The sequence below is a fragment of the Mus caroli genome, unplaced genomic scaffold (genome assembly GCF_978045245.1).
Source record: "Mus caroli unplaced genomic scaffold, Mus_caroli_1 scaffold_12, whole genome shotgun sequence".
NCBI lineage: Eukaryota > Metazoa > Chordata > Mammalia > Rodentia > Muridae > Mus > Mus caroli.
In genome coordinates, this window is record NW_028227267.1 from 71780430 (window position 1) to 71806504 (window position 26075).

Consider the following 26075-nt stretch of genomic DNA (forward strand, 5'->3'; position numbering starts at 1 on the left):
CTGGGGGGCGGGGGGGGGTAAAGACCCAATTTCTCTACACAAACCTAGAAACAAGAACAGCCTGGGGGAGCAGGCCCCAGATTCAGGACTGATCATGTGACCAAGGCTTGCTCTAGCTCTGAGGTGCCAGTGTCATGTGATTCCATTGCCTGAATTCTTGCCCTCTTACTACTAAATACCGGCCAGATTGACTCTTAGTATTGATTGATGTAGCACTAATAGCAGAGACTGTGTTGTGGTTTAAATGTTAAATGTCCCCTGTAAGCCCATGTGTTTGAACACTTGAGTCCCAGATGGTAGCGCTGTTCTGGGAGCTGGGGAGCTTTTGGAACTTAGGATCACTGGAGGTTTTACTTGCTTCTGGTCCCAGTCTGTGTTCTCTGCTTCCTGCTTCAGGCTTTGTGTGAAGAACCCGCCAAGTACCCCTACTGCGGTGGGACTCTCTGTCATGCCTCCCTTACCACGGTGGACTGATCCTTCTGAAACCGTGAGCCAAGATAAATCTTCCCCTAATTTATTCCTGTCAAGTATTACATCCCAGCAATGAGAAAAGTGGCTAAGTCACTCCTGATGGGCACATCAAGTCTGACAGAAAAGACGCAGGCAGAGTTTTTAATGAACTGGCTTGTCTGATGTCCCCAGGTCTGTTGGAAGGCGTCTCACAATTACCTACCCCAGCTCAAGGTTTCCTTTGCACTGAGCCAGGGAGGAGCTCTACCCTCTGTCTCTCCTGATACATCTACTAAGAGGACCCTGAGCAGAAAATCCTTCACCCTTTCGAGATCTCAGCCAATGGTGTGGATCAAACCAGTCCTGGTTTCATTCTTTCATTTGACCCAGTCCATCTTGGGAGGCACAACTATGACAGTCCAGGAACAACCCCACCTGTGTTCTTCCTGCCCCACCAAAAAGAGGCTAATTTTGTTGTCTTTCAGTGCAGTCCCTCCGTGATGATTAATGTAGTTGTCAACTCTCCTAGATTAGAAACCACCAAGAGATGGTAAAGCGCCCTTCTGTGTCTATGAGGATGTTGCCACAGAGTAATTGCATGGGAACCATAAATAGAGAAAACCCTACTTTGAGTGTGTGCACCAGCGCCCAGTAGGCTGTAGGCCCTTAGAACGTGGAGCTGAAGAGAGCAAAGGCAGCTCTGCTCCCTCGCTACATTCCCAGGAAATACATCTCTCTGCGCTGTCTCCAGCAGACACCAGACTCCCAGTTCTTCAGGCTTTGAAGGCACACTTATGATAATGCTTGCACAGGGAGTTAGATCTCTCTCTGTCTCTCTGTCTCTCTGTCTCTCTGTCTCTCTGTCTCTCTGTCTCTCTGTCTCTGTCTCTCTCTCTCTCTCTGTCTCTCTCTCTCTCTCTCTCTCTTTCTCCCCCTGTCTCTAGATAAGAAAGGGGAAGGGGATAGGAGGAAACCGGGCAGTTTATCATTTTCAGGAGCACATTTTGCAGGGCCTGACTAACCTACTGAGTGATACACTCCCAACTCACACGGTTTTGTTTTTTTGGGTTTTTTTGTTTTTTGTTTTTTTGTTTTGTTTTGTTTTGTTTTGAGCAGCTTGGGCAGGTGAGGCCAACCCAGCAGGCTGCAGTGTGAGACCAATTCCTGTAAATACCTGTGTGTTGTGATCAAAAAGGCAAACATGAATGTAGGTCAGGGAAACAAAGAGAACAGAGAAAGAAAGCAAGCTCCTATTCCAAGGATCTGCAGCCCAGTGCAGAGCACACATGCTGTGTGTGACTGCAGAGTGGACCCAGGGCGACTGGCTGCAAGCCCAAGGGGACAGTTAGTGGTTGAAGGCTGTGCCGTTTGTTATTCTCTGAGTGCAGCATCTGACTCGTAGATGGGGGCTGTGATCTTTGCTGTCACTGTTGCTTCCAGCACCAAAGTCATTATTTACTGTTTGTTAGAGCCACCTCATGAGGTACTGAGCCGCCATCTCTGAAAATGCAGTGTTATCACCAGGGAGCCACCTGTCTGGAGTGTTTGTGAGCTTGATTCCTGATCCATGGCTTCCCTTATTCTGTAATCCTGTGATCCGGGGAACAATGGCCTCGCACGTCCCAGTTAGTGAAAGGCTTGTATACAATCCCTCCCTGAGCAAGCCGCCTTCCCATCATACAGCTTGCACCACTGCCGTGTGCCTCCTTCAAGCCACCCCTTCGAAGCAGCTCTTTGACGTTGAAAAAGGAAAATTGCTTTGTGTAAAAGCTCCTTTAATCTCATATAGATACAAATGCCTTGTATCTTTGGGGATATGCCAAACTGCGCTTCATATTTCGGAATTAATCTTATTAAAGAAAGCTCTGTTTAATCCCCCACTGCTGTTTCCCGGAGATGTTGAATAATTCTGCACCTGTTCCTATCACCACTCTGCCATGTGCCCTTCCTGGATTCGCTATTGAGAAGCGCATCAGCAAGCTGACAACGGACAGTGGCAGTCTTGTTTTGGTTTAATGCCTAGGTACCTTAAAAAGGTTCCTTTTTAAGTCTTTGCCTACATTTCTCTAAAAAAAATAATAAATAAGTAAAGTCGAGGGGAAGGGGGAGAAAGGGCAAGGAAAGCTTGCCTGGTATGAAGAATAATAAGTAATAGAATAAAGCTGCTTTAGTAAGTAAGCAATTTAATATAATGGGTTATGATGAAACATCAGTATCCCTTAGGAACATGGGGTTCATACATGATAAATAGCTGCTATGTCTTGTTATATATATATGAAAACTTGTCCTTGACTAAATAACCTACCTCCTGTGTGTGTGTGTGTGCCGGGTTGAAATTATTGACTCCATTCCTCCAGGTGTACCTTGGGATTCCCTCCTAGAGGAGCCCTCAGTGAGCGATCACACACCTACTACATCCCAGGTCCTACCTTAGTGGTGGCTAATTACAATGACAAACAAGAAAGCAATTTTCTATCACTGACCACACAGGCACATAAGCATAACACTTTCAAGAGTGATGTATGTCTTGAGTCAAATGAAACATGAGATGCCCAGGGACTAGGAGGGTTTCTGATCAGCTCCTGAGAGATGAGTCCTCACTTGAAAAGATGCATTTGGGCTGAAGTCTGAGGGAGAACCAAGCATGTGTAAATCTTTGAGTTTAAAAACTTTTCTAGAGGGCTGGAGAGATGGCTCAGCAGTTAAGAGCACTGACTGCTCTTCCTAGAGGTCCTGAGTTCAAATCCCAGCAACCACATGGTGGCTCACAACCATCTGTAATAAGATCTGATGCCCTCTGCTGGGGTGTCTGAAGACAGCTACAGTGTACTTATATATAATAAATAAAATAAATCTAAAAAAAAAAAAAAACAAACCACTTTTCTAGAGAGTGGAGAAAGTGCAGAGACCTAAGGTGGGAACAGATTGCAACAAGGGAAGAAGGGGCTCACAGGAGGGCGGGTTCCAAGGGACAAGGCCAACCTTGGAAGTGGAAGACATTGAGAAGATTTGAAGCAAAGGAGTAATGCGACCTAACTTTGGCTTTTAAACTCCGCCTCTGATTCATGGAGTACAGGAGCATGTGTAAAAAAAAAAGAAAGTGTATCAGATCATCTGGGTGATCATCTAGTGGTGGTAATGGTGGTGGTGATGGGGTAGGGGAGGGGGTGGTGATGGGGTAGGGGAGGGGGTGGTGATGGCGGTAGGGGAAGGGGTGGTGATGGCGGTGGGGGTGGAGGCAGTGATAGTGGAGGTAAGGATAGATCCTGGGTATTTTGGAGAAGGTAGGATATGGAGGACATACTAAGTAGTTTGAAAGGGAATAATCAATGACCAAGTTCAGCCCTCCAGTGGGCTGGCTCAGTTGGTAGCAAGGCAAGCCCTAGGACCTGAGCTCAATACTCAGAACCCACATTGGAAAACATATGAATAAATCTGTTCGTGATGGCATGTATTTATAATCCCAGGGTTGGGAGAGAGAGACATGGGCAGGTCCATGGCGTTCGATGGACACCTCACCTGGCCTACTTGGTAAGTTCCAGGCCCATGAGAGACTCTGCCTCAAAAATAAGGTAGACAGATGGCCCCTGAATAGCAGCACCAAATATTATCCTCTGGACTCCACACACACATCACCTATGTGGACATGCACCCACATGTATACTCATACACACACACACATGAATATTCATTGCATAGACACAAGTATTTACATCCAAAGAATCTCATTATGTGAGACCAGGCTGGCCTCAAGTTCACAGGGATCCACCCACCTCTGTCTCTCTCCCAAGGAAAAGTACTAAAGTCATTCCACACTCAACTCATCCTAAAATTTTTTAAAGATTTATTTATTTTATGTATGTGAGTACACTGTAGCTGTCTTCAGACACACCAGAAGAGGGCATCAGATCTCATTACGGATGGTTGTGAGCCACCATATGGGTTCTGGGAATTGAACTCAGGACCTCTGGAAGTGCTCTTAACTGCTGAGCCGTCTCTCCAGCCCCATCCTAAAAAGTTTAAGGTTTATTTATATTTCTGTTCATGTGTGCATGTTGGGGGATGTTTTCTATGTCTATGCAAGTGCCTGAGAAGGCCAGAAGAGGGCATCAGATCCCCAGAGCTGGAGTGACAGGTAGCTGTGAGGCACCCAATGAGGTGCTGGGATACAAACTTTTGCCCTCTGAAAGAGGAGTTAAGGGCTCTTAACTGAGCCATCCTTCCAGGCTTCCATACTGATTTTTGCCTGGTATTTGGTTTTGTGTGTGTGTGTGTGTGTGTGTGTGTGTGTGTGTGTGTGTGTGTGTGTGTGTGTTTAAATCTCAGTAACTGCCAAAACCCATTTTTGCAAACTATGTCATCCCTGAAAACAACAGCATTTACCTCATGTCACCAGTCCCGGTAATGACTGGAAAATGTTGAATATTCTGCTTCTCTGAGACCCTTAAATTATGCAGTGGTATCCTCATGAATTCTCTGCAATGTCTGGGCATTGATTCTACCACTCGGGAGTGAGAAATGTTGACAGCCCACAGAGATGAGGCTAACAGAGAGCTGTCTAGGTTGGTTTTGCTTGTTGGACATGCAGACACCACTACTGACAGAAATTGCCTTGTTACCTTTCTATTGATAAGACACCATGACCAAGGCAACCTATGAAGGGAAAAGTCTCTTAGATTGGGGTTCCAGATCCATGATAACAGAGGAAAGGCGTGTGGTAGGAACTGTTGGAGCTCACATCTCTAACAGCAGGCAGGAGGCAGAGAGCACACTGGGAACAGCAGCAGCCTTCTGAAATCTCTAGACCACCTCCACTGACATATTTTCTCCAGCAAGGCCAGGCCTCCTGATCCACCCTAAACCGTTCCACCAACTGGAGACCAAGCATTAAAACATATGAACCTATGGGACTATTTCCATTCAAACCATCATGGAAATTTAAGAAAGTGCTATGTACTACTAAAACAAACCTTATTCAATAGTAGTACAGAAAAAATTATCTATTGTCCAGTATTGCTGATAAGTGCAGTGTTCTCTGTCTACTTTTCTGGATAAGCAACCAGAGGCTGCTTTCTTTCAGCTGCCATTGCTACGAGCTCTTCCAGTTGGATCCAGCTCTCTCCCCAGCACTGTAAGTAGTAAGCAACGAGCCTAGATGCTGTACGTTGTTCCAGTGTTCACAGACTCCACAGGCACAGTCTTGAATAATTCTCACTGTCCTCTGCATCCTCTGTTTCTGAATCTCAGAAACAGCCGTGTCCAAATGGTTCTCCAGGAAGTGGATCTTATTTCCCTACAGAGAAAACATTTAAATGTGTTCCCCATTAAGGACGTGGCATTAGATACAACGTAGATGTTACTACCAACAGGGCGGCCCAAGAAATGTTCACATGGAGTTAATATCCTTTATCTACAAAGTCTGACATCCGCAAAGTTCTGAGAGCTGGACCTTTTGGTGAACTGGCAGAAAATCAACTGGCTATGTGACAATGAGCCACCGGAAGCAAATCCCTACCCGAACCTACCTAGGACCACGTAAAGTTCTTTCTTAATCCTACTTACTGGGAATACCTTTTTTTTTAATGGAACGCTTCACAAATTTGCGTGTCATCCTTGTGCAGAGGCCATGCTAATCCTCTCTGTATCGTTCCAATTTTAGTATATGTGCTGCCGAAGTGAGCACCTTACCGGGAGTACTTGCATCCTTGTTGTAGAAATACAAATAAGAGCTCCTCAAGAGCCCTGCCTTTCTAGGCTTGTTCCACACTTACAGAGTATCTGATACATCTGAATTCCACAGCTCAGCTGGTCATATGGGTTTCAGACAAGAGGAGTTAGCCTTAGATGCACGGCTAATCTATAATAGTGTGAAGGAGGAAAAAGCCTAGAGTCGTGTGTGCCAACAGCAGGGGGAGGCATATGTTCAAAATTACATATTTGGATTGGAGTCCAGCCAGGGTGTGTAATTTCTCTTCCAACCCTGCCTTATCACCTGTGACACAGTGGCCAGAACATCTCCTGGTATGTGTTTTAACTTTGACATAGTATCATGCTGGTGGTTGTGGACATGATACACTCCCCAAATAGCATCCTAACACAGTCTCAAAGTGAGATATCAGGAACTGACTGTACCAGCTGCTGCTACATAGCTAATAATGCTACTGTGTTGCTGATACCATGAGATGTTAGAAAAGATTAATTAGAAGGCTCTCTAGGGACTCTTGAAAATTGGTCTAGTAAACTAACTAAAGATGTGTTTTCACACGAATGGGTTTCCTTTTAGCAAGTAGGAACTCTGTGTACATTATTTATTTGTTCTTTTAAATAATTGCCAGGAAAGCTTCTAGCTATCTAAAGGGATCCCTGTTGTGTGGCCTTTCCTGGGGAGGCACGAACAAACATCCATTGATTCAAGATAAGGAATTGAAACCAGATCACAAAAACTACTCCACTCAAGTCTAGCGTAGAGAACCGATGGATGTAGCTGGGACACTCACAGAAGCATGGGTGAGGGCTTATTTGCGGAACCATGGGTCACTCAAAGGCAGTTCCATCACCAAAGAGGCAACCCAGTGTGGGTGACAACTCACAAAAGCTCCACCTTGCAGGCAGCACCTCCAAAGAGTCGTCTTCTGACATTTTTCACTGCTTACATAGCCTTAGAGAGAATCCTCCCGAATCCTGTAACTTTCTGAGCATCCTGAGACTTGTAAGTTTAGTGAACTTCCTTAGTCTTATGAGCTTCCCTCTCCCCCAGTATTTCAATACAGAACACATAGCAACACTACTGGCCCTAACAGTTTGAGCTCTTAGATCTTACTCATCTATCCCTAAACAGAGAGCTTTATCTAGACTTTGGGATTAGACACAGCTAGAATAGAATCACAAATGTCCTTAGCAGTTATAGCTTACATCAGTCAATCCAACTTCTGAAAGCCCTGGGGTTATTTTTTTTCTTCCTCTATATTAGATGGATGTAGATTTTTAAATAAAAAGAATAACTAAAGCAAGCACGTTGTTCTGTTATAGGTACATTGTGTTCAGTAAAAATACAGACAGTATCTGCCTCTACTCTTCTCACTCCCTTATTTCCTTTATCTGGGTGGATGGTTGGTTAGCTAAGACACGTAAAGTCAGCCATGGGATAACTAAAGTCAGTGCCCAGGGAGAAACCCTTGCCCTCAGTAACTCACCTTCTGGACAGAAAACAGACATTGCAACTGAGTGATGTCCTTAGTGAGTTAGAAGGTAAAATGTGCTCTGGGGAAAAAAGGAGGACCATAGAGCAGGTTGCAGGGACCAGCACTGTGAAGAGAGGTGGGTAACAGTGGATAGGGAAACATCAATAAAAGGGTGAGGGCATGCCAGGTAGAGATCTAGGGTGCCAGCCCCATGGACAGGGAGAGTCCAGATACAGTATTGTGGTGACAAGGAACTGCCTCTTGGTGTCAAGACACCGGGGGCCAGGCACCAAAGTCCTCAAGCTGCTTACCCAGAATCCTCAGATCTGATGATCAGAAAGGTAGAGCACGGGAGGTGTAGGAGTGGGACAGCTGCTGCAGCCAGGCCAGCACACCCTGTCTTTGTCCTTCTCACTGTCCCTCTCAGCCCAGGGCCACATGAGTTGTATAAAAGAAGTGTGTTTTCCCTTAGGAAGCAGCCTGTTTTCTTATCCCTTTCCCTCACCCTCGGGGCTTCGTGGCCACCCAACTTCAAATATGTTTGCCTTTGTTTGCTTTCCAAGCAAGTTTGATGGAGCTGTGGCTCCAGAGAGACATAGCTCAGGCACCGTACATCCTTCTGTTCATGGAGAGATAGATTCCCTATGGGCCTTTAACCCACAAAAGCCATCGTCAGAGCACAGAGGCCTCTGAGATCACCCCACTGTAACACAAGCTATTCTTTTCTTAGGCCAACATTGACCCAGTCGTCTGCAGAGGGACTATTCTGTCTTGTTTGTTTGCTTGTCTTAGTTCCTTAGGTCTTCATTTATTTCCACCAAGAATGTTCACTTTAGGGGAAAAAAATGAGATCTAAAATGAAATCTTATGGAGGGGAGATTCATCATCCGTTCATTTACTATGCAGTGTGCAAGTTCTTATGCCAAAGCACTGACCTTGACAGAGTATCACACAGTCTACTTCATCTATGCACACAACCAGGAAGTAAGTTAAGCAGAGCACATAGCAGCACATGACCAATACCCTCTTTGATCATTCATTCGTTCATTCATTCATTCATTCAGCAGATTTTGCTGAGTTCCTATTACACGCACAAAATTGAGCTGTCCATGTGTATATGTGAAGGTGTGATATAGCAACATCCTCTAAGACAAGGCATTCCATCTTGGAAGGAAGCTCATTGCAGGATGTTTTAAGTGAAGATGAACATTCCACCCTGTGGGGAAGCTTCAACTTCAGGAAGTAAACAACTCAGTAGCTTCAGGAAGTCCCTGAAACTAATCAGATTCACTAGGCCACTTCCATCCACCAAGCATGCATTAGCAGTAAGAATTACTACTGAGAGACATTCTCAGACCAGCCAAAACAGCCTGAGAAAGGCAGAGAGAGCATATGAGCTACCTAGGAAGGTGATTTCAAACCTATGGGGCTGCCTGCAAGGCTTGCAGTAAGCTCCAGCTTTTGGTGGGCTTTGGGGGCAAATATTTAGCATTTGAATACACAGCAGCACCAGGCCAACCCTTAATATTCTTGCTGCAGTTAAAATTTACAAGGACACACATGGATGAACCTAAAAGAAAGTCCTGGAGCCCAAGTAAAGTTTGGTCAAGTAAGGATTCTTTTATTTCTAACTGTTCTCACCATCCACAGCTATGGCTGGAGGCGTAAGAAGCAAGAGAGTGTATCTGTATGTATTTGTATAAACATATATATTCTCAAATACATAAATACAGCCTGCTTACTCTAAAGTTCCTTGTGTGTATGTTTCAGGGCTGACCATTTGGAATTGCATAACTAACTGGCTCACATAAAATCCTTTTTGTTTGTTTGACTGACTTCTTGAGACAGGTTCTCTCAACATAGCACTGGCTGTCCTAGAACTCACTCTGTAGACCATGGTGGCCTCAGACTCACAGAGATCCATGTGCCTCTGCCTCCTAAGTGCTGGGATTAAAGGCATGAGCCACCATACCCAACCACAAAATTCTTGATGAGTTTCAAAGCCTCCCTGTACTTTACAGCCACTGTCATCTCTCTGTAGTACTAGCTGCCCCTCCTCTGCCCCTGTCTACTCTAGTTACTCCTACCAGCTACTAAGCCACCCATGAGAGCTTCTGTATTCATTTCTTTTCCTGTTGCTGTAAGAAAAATAACAAAAGCCACTTACAGAAACTGTAAGTCAAAGTCCATCCCTCCTTCTGTAAGTTGCTTTTGTTAGGGTATTATTTCCCATCGTAGCAGGGGAAAGCCACGGCAGCAGAAGCTTAGGGCTGCAGGCATCCAAAGCCAGGAAGCCAAGGGAGAGACATGTTTATTCTTTCTCCTTTCTGTGCAGCCCAGAATTCAAGCCTACTTTAAACAGGTTCACACCATTGGAAAGGCAGGCATGAAAACCAACTGACACAGCAAAATGGCCACTCAGTAAAAGCACAGAGGGCCCAGGCAGAATACAGGCTCCATCTCACAAGGCTTCTCTGGGGGGAGTCATGATGCTCACGGTACTGTGGCAGCTGGAATGAAATCATAAGGAACTGTCCCACAAGCTAGCAGGAGGCAGTGCTTTGTACAGCTGTCACTCGTGAGAATATGCCTCAGGACCTTAACCACAGGGGCCCTCACTTACTGGAGACCCCAAGCCCTGCCTCTGTTCCATCCTTGTCACTGCATGGACATCAGTTTGCCCGGTTCCTTTTCCCCTCCAGATTTCAAGCTCCTAAAACATAATTTGTTGTGACTGTAAGTATTTCTCAACAAAGAAATAACAAAGGTTCTCCAAGTGATCAAGTCACCAATCCCTGGCTGTGCCTTCTCTTTCCAGACTGTTTACTTCATGTTGTGCAATGTGTATTCTCCACTAGCTACTGAGGGTGGAGCCTCTGGTCCTTCTATTTGGGGCAGAGGCAGGCCCTCATGCTACCATGTACTGATATGTACACACAAAGGGCTTCAAGAGGCTATTAAAGGAAAAGAGTGAACAATACCAAACTCCATCATATTTGGTGGGCTTGTACTTACTAATGGTGTTTTATTCCTTTCTCGTCTGCCAGGATGATAAATTAGCATTACGTGCTACTGAAAGGACTCATCCGCACAGCCTTCTCTATCATGTCTGACGATAATTTATCACCAAGACCCTCGAGTCTTGACCTTCCCAAGGCTTTCAAGGACTCCAGACGGACATCTTCCTCCCAGGAGGATGAGAGATCACAGAAGGAACCTCTGTTTGATGCCGAGGATGAGTCTCTGGGGTCTGAGGATGACTTAGAGTTTCTTGACTTTGAGGATGAGGAGTCTGAGGAGGACTACCTGGAGGAGGATGAGTTTTTGGATGAGGAGGCAATACTGCAAAGGGAAACGTATCTGTTTCAAGCAGCATGCATGGAAGAGTCTGCCTTTCTCAAAGACAAGAAGCTTCCGAAGCATCTGGGAGATGGTGAGTATCTGCAGGAAGGGATGTCTAGAGAAGTATCTGGGAGATGGTGAGTATCTGCAGGAAAGGGGTGTCTAGAGAGGCATCTGGAAGGGAGAGAGTGGTTGTACTACACAGAGCATTTGGCAGGGGGCGGGGTGGGAGAGGAGGACGGTAGCTCTGGCTCCCTGGTTACTCAGGCAGGACCAGCAAGGATGAGAGGGCAGGAAGAAACTTGTGTGCTCTCTCTGATTACCTGGTCCATAATGCTGACAGATAGAACGCCCTTAAAACTAAATTCTGCTCAGAGTGTCTACCTGACTAGAGAGCAGTCAGGGAGACTTCAAGAGTGTGAAGTGCCTGTTTGGTTCTGTTTTTCCATCTGTTCCTCTGCTCACTTATTTGTTGAGACGGGGTTCCGTCAACCCCAAGTGGCCTCAAATTCACCCTGAAAGCCAGGATGACCTTGAACACCTGTTCCCTGTGCCTCTACCTCAAGAGTGCTAGACACTGCTACTCTCACTTTAGGTACCATGTTCTGGAAGCATCCACCAGCTAAATGGTATCCGTCCTGATCTCTCTGCTGTAACAGCAGTCTCCTTTTTGAGCGAGGAATGACGGTTCATCGTGTTTTAGAAACCGTACAAGATATAGGAAAACAGAAGGGAACTCATAAGGATGCCACTCGAGGCTGCCCTCAGACTCCACCCACAAGTGAACGTGTGCGTACAACTAAAGAAAAGAAGAAAGCAAAACTTACCACCAAAGATGACGACCTTTTTCATACTTTGGTTCTATTTTTCTCAGACTTACATGTCCATGTGCACACACACAGACTAATTGTGCATACATAATTTACTCAGAAGATTTTGGTCCTGTATTGGTTACCTGATTGACAAATTTCACCTTTTAGGAAAGAACCATGTTTTTTCTACAGTGCTTGCACCTTGCTTTTAAGGTATATTTATTTGTGTATTTCTACCTTGTGACTGCATACAAATATTATATGTTTTGTGAATGTAGTTTTAGACTTTATAAATTTTGTATTGGGTTTTCTTTCTAATATTTTTTAACTGACATAACAATTGTACATATCAGTGAGTGTGTGCCCAGTCAGTGTACAGTGATCAATGCAGAAGCAGAGACATCTACCCTTCATACATGTGACTCTTCCTTACAGTGGGGACATTCCAAATTCTCTGTAAACTATTCTGAAATATTCAGCTAATTGCTGTCCACTGTAGTTATCTTGCTTTTCCATAGAGCATTCAAAGTCACTCCACTTGTCCACAGTGCCCACTAACCATTCCTCTCTCTCCTGCCCCACTCATGTGTGCACACTCATCCCAGGCTAGACCACAATACTGCCATTCAATCCCTATTATTGATTATTCATTGCTTCCAATTTTAGTGCTATGTTTTTGTCTCATTTTGTTTTGTTTTGTCGACAGGGTCTGCCTATGTAGACCTGGTGAGTGTAGTATTTACCATATAACGCAGGCTGGCCTCGACTTGAGGGCGTGTTGATGCCTTGGCCTTGTGAGCACTGGGACTATGGGGATTACCCCCCCCCTTGTTTGGTGTTACTTTTACAAACAGCCTGTCGAGACTGGGAAGTCGCTTAGTTGGTAGAGTGCTTGGTAGCACCCATGAGGCCCTAGGGTTGGCCCATTACACCACATAAACTGGATGTGGTGGTGCATGGCGGTGATCCCAGCACTCAGGAAGTAGAGCAGAGACCCAAGGCTATCCTCAAACATGTAGTGGGTATTTCCTAGAACACAGGCCTACAATCTGGCACTAGGCCACCAGACACTGCTTCCCAGATGCAGCTCACCTAGAAGGGACATTCTTACCACACTGCTGAGTGATGGCTCTCGGCCAAGGACTGACATTTTTCTACAGTCCCATTCTTGGGATTGTCAGCATCACCTTGAGTTGGGTTTAACTCTGGCAACAGCGGCCACTGCACAATTTGCTAGCTCTGGCTAATGTGTCCTGGCATAGAGATTCACATGGCATCTTCCCAGGATGTCCTGACTGCATGATCATATCCAATCGGGTAGGGAAACTAAAAGCCCCGAGTCATCTGAATCATCTTGATGTGAACCTAAATTAAGAACTAAACTATATTCCTGGGACTGGTTTTGTTACCCTCAGCATTTATCCTTACATTCTCTTGGATCTCTTCAGCTATAACATCCTTAATTCCTGCTACCCTCATGGAAGCTGAGCACTGCAGAAATGACTGCTCTATGGCCAGCAAATTCTTCTCTGTGTGCCTCTACCATCAGGCTCCCTCTTGGGATCCTAAGATCTCCGCTGTCCAAATACTGAGTGTAATACTAATACTGAAAAATAGCAGCTCTCGGTTTTCTTCTGCACAGTACGGATCAAGTATTCTTAACATGTCCCCTCTGCGTGCTGGATCTGTGTAAATATATTACCCACTGGAGTAGGACAAACACAATGCTGTCAAGCGAATGGAACTGTGTATAAAGCACGGGGCTTTGAAAATAAACGACCTGCTAGCAAAAAAATTGAAAAAGCACTGGAAACCCTGCAGGGAGATGTTGGAACGATTTTAAAGGCACAGAGAAGAGCTTCTTGGGCCGGGCAAACTCCAATGCCACACTAGAGTATGTAAAACACGTTACAGGGGCAGGGGGGTTAACAAGAGAATTCTCTGTTTTTTTGAAAGAATTTATATCAAGGTTTTAAATGTAGAATATTCTTCAAATATCTTTGATATAACTAGTGTGGAGCACAGTATTGAATATAGCAGATATGCAGCAAATTGAATCAACCAAACAGATTTATTTTATAAAGGCATATGTGCACATACATGCACGCAGTTGTGCGTATGTGCATGTGTGTGCACTAGCACAAGCACACACACACACACACACATATACTTATTTTTAGTGAATTAACTGGCATTTATCAAAAGAACCTTAGAAAGAACATATGAACTAGCATCTCTCATGCTGATAGGTTAATTACTAGGATTTAGAGGCAGGCCACCATCTTGAGGAGGATTGGGGACCCTGTCTAGGCACATCAGGGAAGAATACTGTTATCAGCTAGTAATGTCTCCCATAGAATCAGGGAGTGAAGATGAAGCTTCACTGCCATTTGTTTATTGGCAGCAAACAAGAGTCTGCCATAAAGAATGTCTTTCTTAGAGGCTTGACTTCTTAGGTCTGAAGTCCAGCTTTCTCTTACAAGTTACATGAACTTAGACAAATCCTTTAATCTCATTTGTCTTGGTATCATCTCTTAATGAGGGACTAGCAACAGACTATCTCATAGGGTGCATCAAACACACAGTATTTTGAGCCAGTGTGAAGGTTAGCTATAACACACACACACACACACACACACACACACACACACACACACACACACACACGGCCAGTCTTCCATGGCCACATGTATCTGCTTTGTGAAATGGATGTGGTCATGAGGCAGTTAAGCAGGGCATGGGAGACATGTGCCCCTGGGTACCATGCCGGGCTGCAGTAATTCGTTTGTTTGTTTGTTTGTTTGTTTGTTTGTTTCGTTTGTTTCAAGACAGGGTTTCTCTATGTAGCCCTGGCTGTCCTGGCACTCACTTTGTAGACCAGGCTGGCCTCGAACACAGAAATCCACCTGCCTTTGCTTGCCTCCCAAGTGCTGGGATTAAAGGCATGCACCACCACCGCCCTGGCGCTTCAGTAATTCTTTTTCACTTGAGTTGATGACAACTGTACCTGAAGCTCCTGATAACATATCATTAAATACAATCAGATGGTTAAGTGACCCAGATGATTAGAAAGAACTCTACTTCGTGCCTTGAATCCCAGCACTCCAGAGGCAGAGACAGGCAAACCTCTGTGAGTTTGAGGTTAGCCCGATCTACATTGTGAGTTCCAGGGCAGCCAGAGCTAAGGAGAGAGACCCTGGATCTAAAAGAAAAGGGGAGGAGGGTGGAGAAAACCTCCTGATCTGTTTGGTACCTTTGGTGAGTGCCTAAGATTAGCAAAGCAAACCTGGTTCCTCACTTGCTTGAGTTCTCTCCAGTTTAAATCCCCTACTGTTTAAAGAAAACCGTTAAAAGAGAGGGCACATCGCTTCTTGGCCTTTTGGCTAAGATCAAGTGTAAAAGAGAGAACACTGAAGTAGGAAACTCCTGTAACCAAGGCCCTCTCATCCTCACCATCAGAGACTTAACAAGATATTTTTAATGCAAAGACAAGTGCTTTGTAGGAACCGATAATGCCTTTCTGTTCTCCTCCCCCACCCCCAATAGAATCCAAGATAGATACCACATCAGGCCTGCTCGATGTGAATGCAAGGTAATACCCTTTCGGGAAAAACCAGGTGGAAACTCAGAGAAGGGTGGAGAGGGGACTAAGTCCCTGAGGAAGGGTATTGAGTAAGGGGCAGTTGAAAGTTACCACAGTACCCACTTGTGTCACGCTGTCACTCACAGGGGAGGGTTCCAAAGTTGTGTGTCTGGGTACCAAGGATGTCCAGCAATGAAAGAGGAGGGCCTTCTGAGTTTTGGCCAAAGCCTAGGTCAGGGACAGGCAGTAACAAGAGGCAGTCAACAAAGGACTAACAGGCAATGAATGCTCTCCGTGGACAGAAGCGTGGATGGCCAAAGGGAAGTTGAAAGCCACACAGGGAAAAAACAGCAACTGGAGCATATTCCCAATGGTGACTGAAGTCCTGCCACCATGACTCATGTGCCCTAGACGGCAAAAATAAAAACACCCATGCAATAGCATACGGATGTCTAAGCACCCCCTCCTCCAGGCCTCTCTGTTCCTCGGGAGTCTCTGCAGGGCCCTGGGGAATTGAACATGACTTTAATAAAAATATGGATAAAGATGGGGTGGGTGCGTGCTCTCCAAACTTAATGACCTGGGGTCACTAAGCACCCCATCCATCTATGTACCCAGCTCTAAAGAAACCAGTAGAGAGGTACCCAGAGTTCCCAGTATACTCTCCTTGTCCCTGGGTCATGTGCCCTGTAATCCCCCCAGATGGGCGGTCACCTTTCTCTACTGATGACATGAATGGACGTGAGATGTAGAAAACTCACAAGGCCAGTTGGGTGGTAGTAAGAGGAGGGGGCTGCTATTGGCAAGACAGCCCGCAAGTTCTACTCTGCACTGCCCCTCTGGTCTATACTCCATCCACACCTCTAGGGGCCGGAAATGGTGGATTTGATGAGATTCCCAAGACAGGACATGGTACTTGAAACTATCTTTCCGGACCCTAAGCTGTGGAGAGTCTACACTTGATTCCTAACCCATCCACGGGATCTAGAGCCCTTCAGAACACATGTGACAGCAGTGGGCCACCTGTAGAGACGTACCTCCATGCTTGGCTCTAAACAACTGTGACATGATCTTCTGTGGTTTACACATCCCTAAAGTGACCGTGGGGCAGGAGAAGACTGTAGAGATTATGAGCAGGGTTCTGAACCAGGACTGATGGGTAACGTCCTAGAATATTCTGCTGTCAGGGAAGGCATCTGTAGATCCTTTCAGATTTTAGTGCAACAGCAGCTGGCAACATGGAGGGCCACACAGGTCTATTCTCGGTGATCCACAAGCTGGTGCCTCCTTAGTCTTCTGGCCTCTGCCACCTGCCTCTGGGACAGGCAGGAGTCTACAGGAGAACAGCCCCTGTCTTCCCAACCCCACAGTAGCACACATCTAGGATCCTAGCCTGACTTCTGCATGAAAATTAACTAGCCCTTTCCTCCCCGTCGACAGGAGCCCAGTTGGAAGCACCTCTCAAGGAACCCAACTGACTGTCTCTTCTTCTGGCTCTACACACGACCTGAAGTTTTCCACTTCTTCTTACTACAGCTTGCCAGGAATCTCTGCTGCCCTAAGAAATCAGAGCAGTCAGACAGAATGGGCCTACAAGACTAAGTCGGGTAAGGAAGACCCCACCCTTTCAGGACCCTCCGGCCAGGCTCTCACGTCTGAGAAGATGATCGTGTGTGTGTGTGTGTGTGTGTGTGTGTGTGTGTGTGTGTGTGTGTGTGTGTGATGTACATGTCTGACACTGAGGCTTGAGTGCAGTCTCCCATGTGTATGACACAGTCCTGGGTGATAGAATGTCAAGTCAAACATATGTGGATAAAAAGTGAACTCCCTGGCAGCCCTGTCATGCACCACTGCACATCCCGGGGCCTCCCAGAAATACCTGCAAAGAGCCGATAGGTACCGCCTTCCCATCTCCTGCTTGCCCCCTTGTTAGTCCTCCTGTCCGTTGCTATATGAACACAAGCAATATTTCCCTCAGGGGCGAAGGCATTCCCTCCACAGGACATGCACTGGTTCTTTGAGGCACTAGACTATGTGTGGCTAATCATCTGTGGAGAATAGTCCAACAAGCCTCAGGCCACCTCAGGTTATGTCTTGGTGTGCAGTGGAAGCTAACTCCATCACAAATCCAGGCAAAGCCACCATCCAGTAAAAGTTACAGAAGAGATTTCAGAGAGGTGACATCAAGGGTCTCAACTCTACCTAATTAAGATCAAAGGCCCTTCCCTCTGGGCCCTAGGGATGAAAAGCTGGACAGCATTTGTTACCATTGCTAATCCTTAAAGGCCAGCCTAGGTGGTATTGACCCATGGCTGAGTCACAGATTTAGTTCCCGTCTTTAGTCATGACAGCAGTAAATTGCATTCCCTATTACTTCACCTCCCTGCCCCAACCCGTGCCTGCTAAAGTTTGTGGCTCAAAGTTGGCTAAACAAAAGTAGGAGCCAGAACCCCTTCAAAGGGTGGTGGGGGACACAGAGGACGGGCCCACTGAAGCCAGTGAATGATGGGAGGGAGTTCCCAGGCTTAACGGGTTCATTTGGTTCTCTCCGATCCCTGAGAGATGGGACCATTGCGGACTCAGCGACAGCTAATCTAGCTTTTATTTATTTCATAAGCAAGACACTAAAGGGACTCACTAACCGCCTAAGAAGTGTCAGCGTTAAGCTTTGAGAGAGTGTGGGAGAGGAGATAAGGAGGCTGGGAGTGGGAAAGAAAGACCCAAGGCCTGACCATACCGCTGTGGACACGCACCAGAAAGACCATGCGAAGGCCATTGTGTGTTCTCCATCCACGATCATTTCACAATCACGCTCCTGTGCCCACATTCAGGTTGTAAGCATCACGCACCTCTGATGTGTGTGGGCACAGTCTGCAGCTCTGCATCTTCCCATGGCTGAAGCCCTTAAAGCCATCAAGTGCTGGGTAAACATTTATGGTGAGCCAAGCATCCCATAGCGAATGTCTACTGATCAAATGCTAGGACATCAGCCTGGAGCCGCAGGTGTGAACTGTGCCGCAGCCTCTGAGCCAGGCTCCATGACAACATGGCCAAAGTCCTGCAGCTACCTGGGGAGAGGGTCGTGAATGAGTTCAGAGACCGTGGACTCATGTATGGTTTTAAATCAAAGGATCCTAGGTGACAACACGGACTGGAAACACTCTATGCCCACCACAGAAGATGCTAATCACCTCGCATACATCCGCTGTGTTTTCAGTTATCAAACTCATGCTACAGGAAAAGGGACTCCCATCTGCCGACAGGCCTCAATGAGCTTCGGATACGTCGCTCTTGTCTTCCATTTCGGTCCCACCCAGCATTCCAAACAGAATCACTTGCTGTTCTTCGTCTGTGCTACACATCCACTGGACTTTGCCCCAGGTCGCTGTGTAGTATATGAGCCTATGGACACCCTGAAACATCGTGTACTGTTCTTATAAAACCTGTCTGTATTACTGACCCTCTCCCCCCTACCCCCCGCCGCCTCCGTATCACAGAATGGGGTATAGAAGCTTCTAAGGTGATAACGCTTTGTGGGTGCTCCAAGCACCGTATGTTTCTCTATCAGTTCTCCTTAGCTTGTCTCTTGTCAGTTCGTCCCAGCAAACCTTAGGAAGAGGGACCCTCCCTCTCTCCCCATCAGTTATTGCAGCAGAGACTGAAGCACCAGGAAGAAGGAGAAGTTACCAAGAATTCATGAAGGATCGTCTTTCCTCTTCTGCCTGTGGATTATAATCTTTCTGGAGGACTCTGATGGTAGCAGGCACATGACTGTAAGGTCAATGAATGGAGAAAATGGGACAAGGGGTGGGTAGATTTAGCATCTCTCAGGGCCTGGTGCACTGCCAAATACCAAGAACATACTATGTCCTAAAAAGCCAAGCTGGCTGAGGAAGGCTGTCCTTCCCAAGGGTAGCCTTTCAGGTCATGTGACCAGGCTAACTGATGGAGGCAGCTTCCAGAGGCAAGCCCATGGTGTCTCCTGCTACAGTATCCTGTGAAATGATTTCAAGTGACTTCCCATCCTCAGCCTCATCATCACAGTGTGTGCATAGACCAAAGTCCCAAAGAATGCAGACACGCCCACCTTCACATCTAGAGAGAGAGATGAGAGAGCTTGTAACGTCCCCAACGGGGATATGTGAGGGATGCAGGTAAGAGACAGAAGCATGGGTCCAGGATGGTGGAGATCAGGAGGTAGGGAAGAGAGGAACACAGAAACCCACTCTGTAGGAAGAGAAAGATCCCTGCCACCGTGGCACACTTTACTGGAGATCCCTACACAGGGCAGGGATACATAAGGATCTGTTGGAGGTACACACAGGGAGAAAGCACCTCCCACTTACTGCAGCAACATGGCAACTGGCAGAAGACCACCACAGGGCTGCAGAAGACCACCACAGTGCTGAGGACTCAGGACTGAAGGCCAGCAGGAGAGGGTGGAGGTGAGACTCAGGTGGAGACCTGAGTGTCCTCCACACCAGACCCAGCAAAGATGCTGATTTCTAACCCTTATCAAACCCTTGCCTTTAATGACTTGAAGTCTCCATTGTTAGCATAGTCCCTGGAAGACTTAGCAACATAAATAGTGGAGACCTGAGGTCCTTTATTTAGCTCAGGATGAATCTCCTGGGACCAAGTCTTTTGTATCTGAGGAATTCTTTGTTATGATATTGTTCAGTACCCACAGGTCAGAAACAGTGTCTCACGTGGCACAGATTTCACTCACAAAACTGCCCAGATAAATCCTTGAAACTAGGTCTCTCAGAGGCTGGCAAATTCGATGTGGAAAGAATGCTAAAGAGCAGGAAATGACTCCTGGTCCAGGGGGGGAGAACCAGAAAGACTATTTACAGCCCCAAGAGACTGTCTATCTAGACATATGGTGGGTCATAAACAAAGGAGACCAGAAATCCTAACCTTACATCTATGCTCAGGGAAATCAAGCTTGGTGCCTGGCATGTAGCTGGCAGCTATATGTATTTGTTAAATGCTTTTGACAAGATGATTGAACCCCACTCCTGATTCAAGATTAGATTGTGCTGGGAAAAAAAAAAAAGCACAACTTACTCCAAAGAAACAGAATTGTATATAACAAAAGCACTGCGTTTGAAAATGTGGATAAGCTGGGGGGTGATTTGTGATTGAACAAACCCCCTGGCAAGAGAGATGTGGCCAGGGTTGAGAAACTCTCCAGAGTGTAAACTACTGTGTGTGTGTGTGTGTGTGTGTGTGTGTGTGTGTGTGTGTGTGTGCAGTGTGTACTTTGGTGGACATGAGCTTGGGTTCTGTTTTCAGTGCTGAAAATGAAATCCAGTGACTTGAGCATCCTGAATGTCCTTCACCAAAGTCAAATCCCAGATCACTGGTCTGGGATTCCATCCAAATAATCATGTACAGAGGGAAAAGAAAAGAAAAGAAAAGAAGAGAAGAGAAGAGAAGAGAAGAGAAGAGAAGAGAAGAGAAGAGAAGAGAAGAGAAGAGAAAAGAATTCCCAAACATAAATGGAGAAAAACTATTCTGAACTTTATGAATGTGGTCAGGAAAACTGAATCCCAGGATAAATATTCCAATAACAACAGTAACAATAGAAATAAAAAACCCTGTGGCTATTTTATTTATAGACCCGCTTGTCTATATGTGCACCATGTATGCAATACCCATAGAAGCCAGAAGATGGCGCTGGGTCCCCTACAACAGCAGTTTTGGGCAGTTGTGAGCCACCCGATATTGGGTGCTGCAAATCAAATCAAGGTCTTCTGTGAGAGCAGCACTTACTGTGAACCACTGAGCTGTGGCTCCAGCCCCACCTCCCGGGCCCTGTTACAATGTAACTAGAGAACAAGGGCCTTGTTACAATGTAACTAGAGCACAAAGGTTATGACAGCCTCGCCTGCACTGCCAGTGCTGGCAGATGGCACAGAGTTGTGTTTTACAAGCACCATTTCATTTTTTACTTCACTGGCAAAGAAAATCATCTTCGGAATAGAAAAAGCACAGTAAACTGAATAAGAAGCAGCGGAAACCAAGGTTGTTGAAAAAGTCAGAAGAGAATAACAACTGTTGCCTTCTGACCTAGACAAAATAGCCTCCAAATATACAGAGACTGTCTCAACCATCTTTCTGGGATCTGAGGAATTATGAGGAATCGGGGAGATGAGCTTGCGCCAATCTAGGGCAGATGTTGAGAGTAAAATGCCCTCAACAAACCAATATACAGCTAGCAGGGGCAGTCATTTAATGTTGGTTGGCATTTCTTGGCAAAATAGCCATAAGGAAATAAAATAACCCTGCAGCTCCAAATCCCACCAGGCCTTTAATGCCCAATGGCTTCTCAGTGTTTTGGGACAAGACAGAGCAATAAGAGCTGGAAGCTGAAGCAAGATGATGAAGTAATAACAGAATTGGGTCACCCCTGGGCTGGTGGTTCTGGGTCCTATTGGAAAGCAAGCTGAGCAGGGCAGTAAGCAGCACCCCTCCATGGCCTCTGCATCAGCTCCTGCCTCAAGTCCCCTGCCCTGTTTGAGTTCCTGTCCTGACTTCCTTCAGTGATGGATGGACTGCAGTGTTGAAGTGACTGTGTTGAAGTGAAAGCCCTTTCCACCCCAAGATGCTTTGGTCATGGTGTTTCATCACAGCAACAGAAACCCTAATCAAGACAGATACGTCGCTGAGCTTGGTGTCCTTTACCTATGGGAGTGCTGGGTGGGGCTCAAGCTGAAAAAAAAAATAGTGGTGCAGTCACACTATTTAAAATGTGTGAGGCCTCTCACCTGAGCACTGAGACCCTGATGTAACCCAAACCCTCCTGGAAAGGTGCAGCAGATTCCCTTCTTGTCCTCGTGAGCCTCTTCCTCTTCTGCTGCCAAGAATGGAGCATAGATTGTGAGTGTGTGAGTGTGTATGTGAGAGAGAGAGAGAGACAGAGAGAGAGAGAGAGAGACAGAGAGACAGAGAGACAGAGGCAGAGAAACAGAGACAGAGAGATAGACAGAGAGACAGAGAAAATGTGTATATCAGAGAGAGATAATGCAAGTTTTGTGTTAATTTGTGTATGTAAGAGTATATATGTGCATGAGAGTGTGTGTGAGAGAGTGTGTATGTGTATAAATGTGTGTAAGAGTGTGCTTGTGTGCATGTACTTGGGTGCACACCTGTTTAGGAATAAGAGGAGATGCCAACACAAAAGGAGCAGTAACAGGAAAGTTTCAGAGGACATAAATTCGAGTGACCACAACGTGCTTTCTAAAGGTCTGAGGAAAACACGGTAGATGAAATGCAAACTCAGCAGATCTGTCTCCCAGACAGCCAGTACCTGCTATGTATCTCCTGGGGAGCTCTTGGCATGAGGAAAGCAGAGGGACTTCTTTGCTTTGATGATGAGAGTACCCCACGGCGCATCCCCACAGCCTCAGAGCCACCTGGCCCTCCAGTCCCTACAACAAGAGTTAAAATTCCTCTCCTCTGGGCCCCCAGCCAGGGACACCTCTGATTTACTCTTTCAATAAGTCACCAGAAAAGAAAAGGGGGGGAAGGGGGACATCCAAGTTAAGGCAGCCACATCCTACAGCCTCCTCCCCAGCTTGGCCCTTGGGTACCAAGATAGGCCCCATGTGTAAAACATGGACCCATTGCCAAGCCCAAAACTAAAATCAGAATGGCCACTCTCATCTTTTCACAGGACTATCCTTAAAATCCAAAACAAGACTGGATCAAGACGCCTCCATGCTAATCTATTCGAAAACTGACTTGGAAGGTAATGGTTGTGCTGATTTTAAATGACTGTAGACGTGACTAATCCAGACCCAAGGAGGTAAGAAGCACAGAATTAGTTGGGCCCCTGCTGATGAAAGCCCTCCTTCAGCCAGGCAACCTCGATTAAGCTCCAAGGATAGCCAAGGTGCCATCCCTGGAACACAGCACCAAGGAAAGACACTGAATCAGAGGCAGGGACGTGGATATTTTGAAAGGAAAGGAAACAGTACCCAGGCTTGGAAGGGTATATGGGAAGATAACAGTTGTTATACATAGTTCATTCAATGACACTTTTTGTGCACTGAAATAAACAAAACCCAATCCAAACCCTAAGGAGAAAGAAGAAATAGGACCAAGGAGAGGAGACCTACGCTTAGTGAGTGCACACTACAGGCCGCACCCACACTGCTGTGTGCCTAGGAAACCTCTCTCTGCCCGTGTGGTCTAACCCCTCCACTACCTCCTCTTACCCCTCAGCTACTTAAAGAGGTGATCTTAAAGTCAGTTCCCTCAGGGTCCACACTCATGGCATTTCAGCAATTGAAACAGAAAGAGGAAGGTTATAATAAGAGTCAACTTGACCCATTGTTTAGAGATTCTTGCAGAGGACTGTGGGCCAGAAAGGGGCCCCAGGTGGTGGCTCCCTTGCTAATCCAGCTTATACCAAGTCCTGGAAGGGAACCTGGGCACATGATGGCACACAGCCCCCAAACCTCCCAAAGAAGACAGAGTCACCAGAGTGAGACAGAATGGCCCACCTGAGATGGGGCTAGAAGTCTACATCTATATTGAACAGCCTTGGTGCAAGGAGGAACTCCCACATTTAAAGTGGCTCTAGGCTGTGGCTGAGTATGTGAGGTAAGGGAAATAGCTTTCCTGAGGTCTGAAGTATCTCATCATACACTAATCCAATGCGGGGTGGGAGGAGCTTGGCATGTCTGCACCTGAGTCCCTCCCTTTAGTACGTGGTTGCCAATGAGGGCTAAGCTGACTCCCATGAGAGACGAAGACAGGAGAAAATACATTGGGTAGAGCATCCAGCCTGCACAGCACCCCTTCATCACAAGACATGAGCGATGGCCCAGAGCCATGCTTGCCAGAAAGCAATGTAGGGACTAAACTGATGGGAAAACATTGAGATGTTCTGATTTGAAATATTCTATTCTGTAACCCACCCATACCCAGCAGCCTGTCCAACAAACTCTCTCAAACTCCAGACTATCCATCCCAGATACCCCTCTGCTACTTCAGAATGCTAGCCATTAAATATGGTTTTCTCCATCTGAGTCTATTGCCAGTCATGGTTGTATGGGAGACACACTGTTCAAATGTCAACGTGCAACACAGTAGTATTGGAAATATGCCTCCGTGGAAGAATTCTTCCCTTGTAATGGGAATCCTGTTTGAGTGCAGATTCTAAATGGTGAGGTCTGGAAAATGTTGGCCTTCTAGTGGGCTCTTCGTTACTTACGATGACTGATGGATCATAGTCCAGGTAGCCAGACTTTAGGACAGCCTGTGGATTTGTGCCACAGTGGTCAGTCTAGCCTAGCTCTTAGCCTCACCTACCTAGGCTGACAAGAGGATTGGAGGAGTTAAAATTGATCTGAATTTTGCCTGGGTGCTCATTAATCTCTGGGGTTGGGCTGCCCATTGCACAGAGCTGGTCCTAGACTAGTCACTGATTTTCTCCTCCATTTCCCCTCATCTGCTGTCAAACAAAAACTTCGGCGACACAGCCAGACAAGCCTTACTGGAGACCGGTGTGGTAAGAATAGGGGCTGCAGAAAGGACCTTGGCAGTGGGAGTTTGTAATAAGAGAAAGAGGGAGCTCAAACACAAACACAGCCTGGACAGGTGGGAGTCACATCCAAAGGGCAGGGAGAGGTGACTGGGCAGAAATGGCTGTGAAGAGATGTCACAAGGGAGAGGATTCACATCAAAGGCAAGTCAGAGTGACCAGACACCCAGTTAGATGTCTCTGGACCACTGAGGAACCAGGCCCAAGATCGAGATATTCAGGCCTCAGGGTGTGAGGCTCCCACTAAATGGGCTTAGCAAGGCACTGGCTACAACTAGGTTTCAGAAAGAAGGGAACAGATGGGTCAAGGAGATGACTCAGGAGGTGTGAGCTATGACCACGCAAAGGTTTCTTTCTCTCAGTGGAATATGGGGATTGTTGTTTTGACTCTGTGGGAATGTACACGGCTCAAACTTTTATCACAAATTCAAGGGTTCAGTTCTATCAAGAAGAGCCATAGAAGAGATGCACCAAAATAAAATGGAATCAAAATTGGTTCTTAATCAGATACAGGGGCAAGGGACAAGGAGGCTGTGCTACCGGGAACTGTGTGTACAGGCTCTTGGCCTCTGTCAGGCCTTGCCTCTGAGCCGCTGTAAAGATGAGCCTTCTTTTCCTCATGGCACGGGTGAAGGACTAGGGTGTGAGCAGGGCTAGGGTGTGAGCAGGGCTAGGGTGTGAGCAGGGCTAGGGTGTGAACAGAGCTAGGGTGTGAACAGGGCTAGGGTATGAACAGAGCTAGGGTGTGAGCAAGACTAGGGTGTGAGCAGGGCTAGGGTGTGAGCAGGGCTAGGGTGTGAGCAGGGCTAGGGTGTGAGCAGAGCTAGTGTGTGAACAGGGCTAGTGTGTGAACAGAGCTAGGGTGTGAGCAAGGCTAGGGTGTGTGCAGGGCTAGGGTGTGAGCAGTGCTAGGGTGTGAGCAGGGCTAGGGTGTGAGCAGAGCTAGTGTGTGAACAGGGCTAGTGTGTGAACAGAGCTAGGGTGTGAGCAAGGCTAGGGTGTGTGCAGGGCTAGAGTGTGTGCAGGGCTAGGGTGTAAGCAGGGCTGGTGACATTGCAGGTGGTACAGGTCTTATAAAACAGGTCCACCTCTTTTGCTCCTGGCCTGGTACAACCCTGTCCCCACCCTCCAGGAGACAGATAATGTTCTCA

General features: G+C 46.6%; 1 protein-coding gene and 1 non-coding gene across 2 annotated transcripts in view; one reads left to right on the top strand and one right to left on the bottom strand.

Moving 5' to 3' along the window:
- The first annotated feature begins 436 nt into the window (after positions 1–436).
- Erich6b (glutamate rich 6B) overlaps positions 437–26075 on the top strand; it is a 54797-nt gene continuing 29158 nt past the window's right edge. The window contains exons 1-5 of the mRNA XM_021181329.3: positions 437–487; positions 10679–11064; positions 15332–15377; positions 16809–16975; positions 23050–23124. Of these exons, the coding sequence (XP_021036988.1) occupies positions 10737–11064; positions 15332–15377; positions 16809–16975; positions 23050–23124 (616 nt within the window). The 5' untranslated portion in view covers positions 437–487; positions 10679–10736. The remainder of the gene's footprint in view (positions 488–10678; positions 11065–15331; positions 15378–16808; positions 16976–23049; positions 23125–26075) is intronic.
- On the bottom strand, positions 6027–6133 carry LOC115029371 (U6 spliceosomal RNA). Its single transcript, XR_003834923.1, has one exon. It is a non-coding gene; the product is annotated as a U6 spliceosomal RNA (small nuclear RNA).